The sequence below is a fragment of the Mangifera indica genome, unplaced genomic scaffold, assembly GCF_011075055.1.
Source record: "Mangifera indica cultivar Alphonso unplaced genomic scaffold, CATAS_Mindica_2.1 Un_0006, whole genome shotgun sequence".
In the NCBI taxonomy this organism is placed as follows: Eukaryota; Viridiplantae; Streptophyta; class Magnoliopsida; order Sapindales; family Anacardiaceae; genus Mangifera; species Mangifera indica.
Window position 1 is genome coordinate 170,415 of NW_025401098.1, and position 4,334 is coordinate 174,748.

The window sequence follows — 4,334 nt, forward strand, 5'->3', positions numbered from 1 at the left end:
TTAACACACAAAAAACTTAAGTGGCTCCATCACTGTGTCCATTGTACTACCACAGGCATGAGCCTCACAATCCACATGAACAACTTCAATCAATACATATAATAAAAGCACACAAGCAAAGGGCACTAAATCAACACTCACCATACTCCGTGGTTGAATGAAAGCGTGAAACATCAGATATATATGCAACTTCACATTTTTCACCAAAGAGAAAGCCCGAGGAGACATAATCTTCTCCGTGCATCACCTACATTCGGAATATAAACAGTGAGGAAAAAGACATAGATGAATAGAAGAGGATAACACCACGAACAACAAGAAATTAGAGCACATAACTGGAAGGGGAAAGAACTTTAGGCCAGAAGCAGCAAAAGGCTTGTCGCATTGCTCCTGAATTAACTTCCATTCAACTTGTGCCACCCTTCTAATTTCTTGGCCTTCTTTCAGTTTCTTCCAAACCAAATATGGAAATTTCACCGAGACTATTTCACAGGTCAAACAAACTCCAACAATAAGTACTTACAAGTGATGGTAGCTTTAAAAGTAAAACATCAGCTCAAAAAGCCAATCTTTGACTGCGTAAGCACATCTAAACAATTGTCCATGCTGAAAAATACCCAAAAAAAAATTTAAAAAAAGTTCCAGTAATAAAGTAAAGGGCTTTGCTAGAGTACCAGGTCTGGTAACATTACTGGGCTGATGTTCAAGAAACAAGTATTTATGTCTTTGGTTAAAGGTCAAAACATTTTCGTAACAAAAAACTTTTTTTTTTTTTTTTACTACTAACATTCGTAACTATTTCATGTAATATGGATGCAGAAACATGGTTATATGACTCCAAAGCATCACTACTATTAACAAAATTTCAGTCCTGTATTATCATACTGTCAATATCATAGTATAACCCATCAATTAAATACAAGATGTCACACTGCTGTGCATACAACCATGATGCTCATACTATTAATAAATAAGTTAAGCACCTGAAAGAGGAAAGGCTTAAATAAAATTCACTTTATAACTATATATAAAAGCAAGAGAATTCAGTCTATTGATGTGTTAGTTGAGGAGACTTGCTTGGGTTACTTATAGATGAAAGAGGATGAAAAGATTCTTCCTGAACCAGACTTAATATGTGCCTCAAAATTTAATTTTGAAGAACAGAAGCCAATAAGATAATTATAGCACATACCTACATAACTGAAGGACTTTCAAAATTTTAAAAAAAAAAACAGAGCCAAAAATAGAATAAGTACCTCTCCGTTGCAAATTGAGTTAAATAAACTGGTGTACGGTCAATATCATTCGTGGCACTATATGGCTGCAGAGCACGAATGTCATCTAAACCCAAAACCGCATCAGCATGTTCATGAGTCAAAAGAATCTGCATTCCACATAAACCAAACTGATAAATGAACAGTAATGTAATATGATGATCACTCAAACAAATAACACAAATTATTTTAGTGGTCAAAGTTACATGAATTTAAAATTGATGGTTAAGTTGTCAATTTCCCTTCATTTTGGTAACTACCCTTGTCATTTTGACAGCTACTTAAAACAATTAATGGTTGAATGGTCCGTAACTCCTTTCCCTTCACACTCTTCAGTTTACATCTTTTATGGTAGGATGTATATTAAGCCATCTTCAAGGTCCCTAGGTGAATGATTTTGAAAAGCATATATACACCATATTCTGTAAAATCAGATCACCTAGAAGACACAACATACAAGCACGTTCTAGTGGTATAGTATGCAACAAATCGTCAAGCAATGGCGGGAGATTAGTGTTTATATCCCCCAATTATAAATTTTTTGGTTTCTATCTTGTATATTTGTGATTGTGCATAGATAGAAACATTCATTTATGTCCAACATTTGGTATCAAAGCCACTATGATCTCTGTCTTGCTTTGTTGTTAAATTATCATGGATTTTATGTTCAATTCGAATTTGTTGTAGAGAGAGAAAATTCATGTTTTGGCATTTTCTACTTAAAATTATAGTTTGTGTGAATTCTATATGAAAAAATAAGAATTTTGATATATAGAATATCAAAATCAGAGTTTTGTAGGCAGATTTAGGGGTTTTTTAATATTCGAGTCTGAAACTAGGTTGATCAACCCCTATCATGACCTGGCTGGAGATCAAGGATGACATTTGGATGACATGTCAGTTGCATCTGATTTTGCAAACTGACATGTCATACGCGTCTCCAACCTCTTTTGTATTAACCCTGTTCAGCCAACATATCATTCATCTTCTGATTGGAAAAAAATTTAATCATTTAGAGTTTTGAACCTTGGCCCGTTATGATTATACTATGCAAAGTTTGCCCTCAGACCAGTTCACTTCTTGAGAAAATTAGATATGGAATCCTAATTTAGCGACTCAAAACTGGTTTTCTAGTAAGCAAATGACGTGTCTCATTAATTCAAAAATTTATGCTTTGGAATAGCAAATATTTTAGTTTTATAAAATATGTTTTTCTACATATTTATTATGACATACAATTGCTATTTATATTTGTTTTAAAATTGGATTAGCTCAACTTTAAATTCAATTTATATTGTTAATTATTCATATGGATTAATTTTTATGCGTATTTAAGGTTTATTTGAAATTATTTTTTAATAATTTATTAATGAATATATGCATAAATTAGATGTAAGTGATTAGTATGATTTTGATTAGTTAAAAAGTAGCCACAACATCTTTGATTATATTAAATTTATACATTAAGTATCCTGAGATCACATATAGTTATATAACATCAATTGTAATTAATCATTGTAAATATGATAAATCTTATCCTGCATGAATTTTTATTATATTTACATGATTAATTAGGATGAAATAACAAATTATTTTTCTTAATCTACCCATAGGAATTAAGAAAAGGCATATAATTTGGTAGTTTCATCATATGGGTTTAAAATATATGTATATAAACCTATTTAAATTAAAAACTTAGGCCACAGACAGTTTTTATGTTATGTGAGTTATATATTTATTGTAACATCCAAATTCAGGTGTGTCAGTAAACTCCACTTTCAAAATTACCCCTAGAGTTGATTTTATAATTTGTTGTGTAAAGAAATTGCAAAAGAATTATAGAAAACTACTAAATGAGTAATATTTTTCAAAGGGGGTAAAATGGTCATTTTATAAAGATTCAAGGGACAAAGTGGGAATTAAAATTGAATGGCACACTTGAAATTAAATGGTGGTGCTAAGGGTTTTTAGTAATTGGCTAAGGATAAAATAGTAATTTATGGAAAAGATTAAGGGCAAAATGGTCCAATAGGCTTATAAACTTATGTCTATTCATTTTCTCTCCCATTTTGCCAAGAACCTCCATTGTTTGAACTAAAGCTTTACTTTAATCTAAAATTCATCCAAAAACCTAGCTAAACCACCTAATTTCCAGAGGCTCCAGTTATAAAAAGTGTAGATCTGTCAATTCTGATCAGTTCTAAGGTAAGAAATTTAATTTTTAAGATATGTCAAGTTTAGGGTTTTGATGGATGATCATATTTTTGGTTGATTAAAGTTGCCAGAAAGAAGAAAAGAATGTGAATAAGCTTAAATCATCTATTTAGCAACTAAAAGGTAAGAATTTCATACTTTACATACTTGAAGTAAATTTGAGTTAGGTTATTTAAATAGTCTTTACTTATATAAGTGTGTAAGGTGTTAGAATTAAGGTGATTTATGCTTAAGAGGATAGAGAAATTCCTTAGGATTCATGATGTAATTTTTGGCCATAAGGGTAAAAAGTTAAATTTTGGCCATAAGGGCAAAAATGTCATTTTATGTGATATAGGTTACTTTTGCTTAATTATGTGCATAATATGTATAATAACCCTTATATTAAGTCTATATTGTATATTTTGAAATTAATTCAATGCATGAGATATATATAAATGCATGAAGAAATAATATGATATTTGATAAAGAGTAAAAAGAATAAGGAAAAATAATGAATGGGCATATTTCATATTATGGGTATATATGCATACATGAGGAATCATAGCATATGCATGATTTAGAAAAAAATAAAGAAAGAGGAAAAATATTTTCTAAGTCATGCATGCTTTCAGAAAATGGAAAATAAGTATTTTTGATTTTATAATGACTCATATGCTACAGGAAAACAGAAAACATACTTAAAATCCTTACACGCAAACTGTACTGTGTGGACAGCAAAGAAAATAATCGGTTGTACTGTGTGGACAACCAGCTGTACTGTGTGGACAGCAAAAAAAAAAAATATCAGCTGTACTGTGTGGACAGCCAAAGAAAAATATTAGTTGTACTGTGTGGACAGCAAAG

The 4,334-nt window shown here is 30.8% G+C and overlaps 1 protein-coding gene across 1 annotated transcript; it reads right to left on the bottom strand.

The window, feature by feature from the left end:
* Window positions 1-1,543, bottom strand: LOC123205454 (putative hydrolase C777.06c). Its single transcript, XM_044622401.1, has 5 exons — window positions 1,535-1,543; window positions 1,294-1,384; window positions 337-482; window positions 142-247; window positions 1-83 (listed from the first exon to the last, which is right to left on the bottom strand). The coding sequence occupies exons 1-5, from the start codon at window positions 1,541-1,543 to the stop codon at window positions 1-3; spliced, it is 435 nt and encodes a 144-aa protein (XP_044478336.1).
* Window positions 1,544-4,334: the final 2,791 nt, after the last annotated feature.

What these genes read in the sequence shown, in the direction of transcription:
- LOC123205454 (XM_044622401.1), bottom strand. An exon ending in TGCCACGAATGATATTGACC is followed by an intron (nt 483 to 1,293) that starts GTACACCAGTTT and finishes CCTGTGAAATAG; the next exon opens with TCTCGGTGAAATTTCCATAT. An exon ending in TAAAGTTCTTTCCCCTTCCA is followed by an intron (nt 248 to 336) that starts GTTATGTGCTCT and finishes TTCCGAATGTAG; the next exon opens with GTGATGCACGGAGAAGATTA.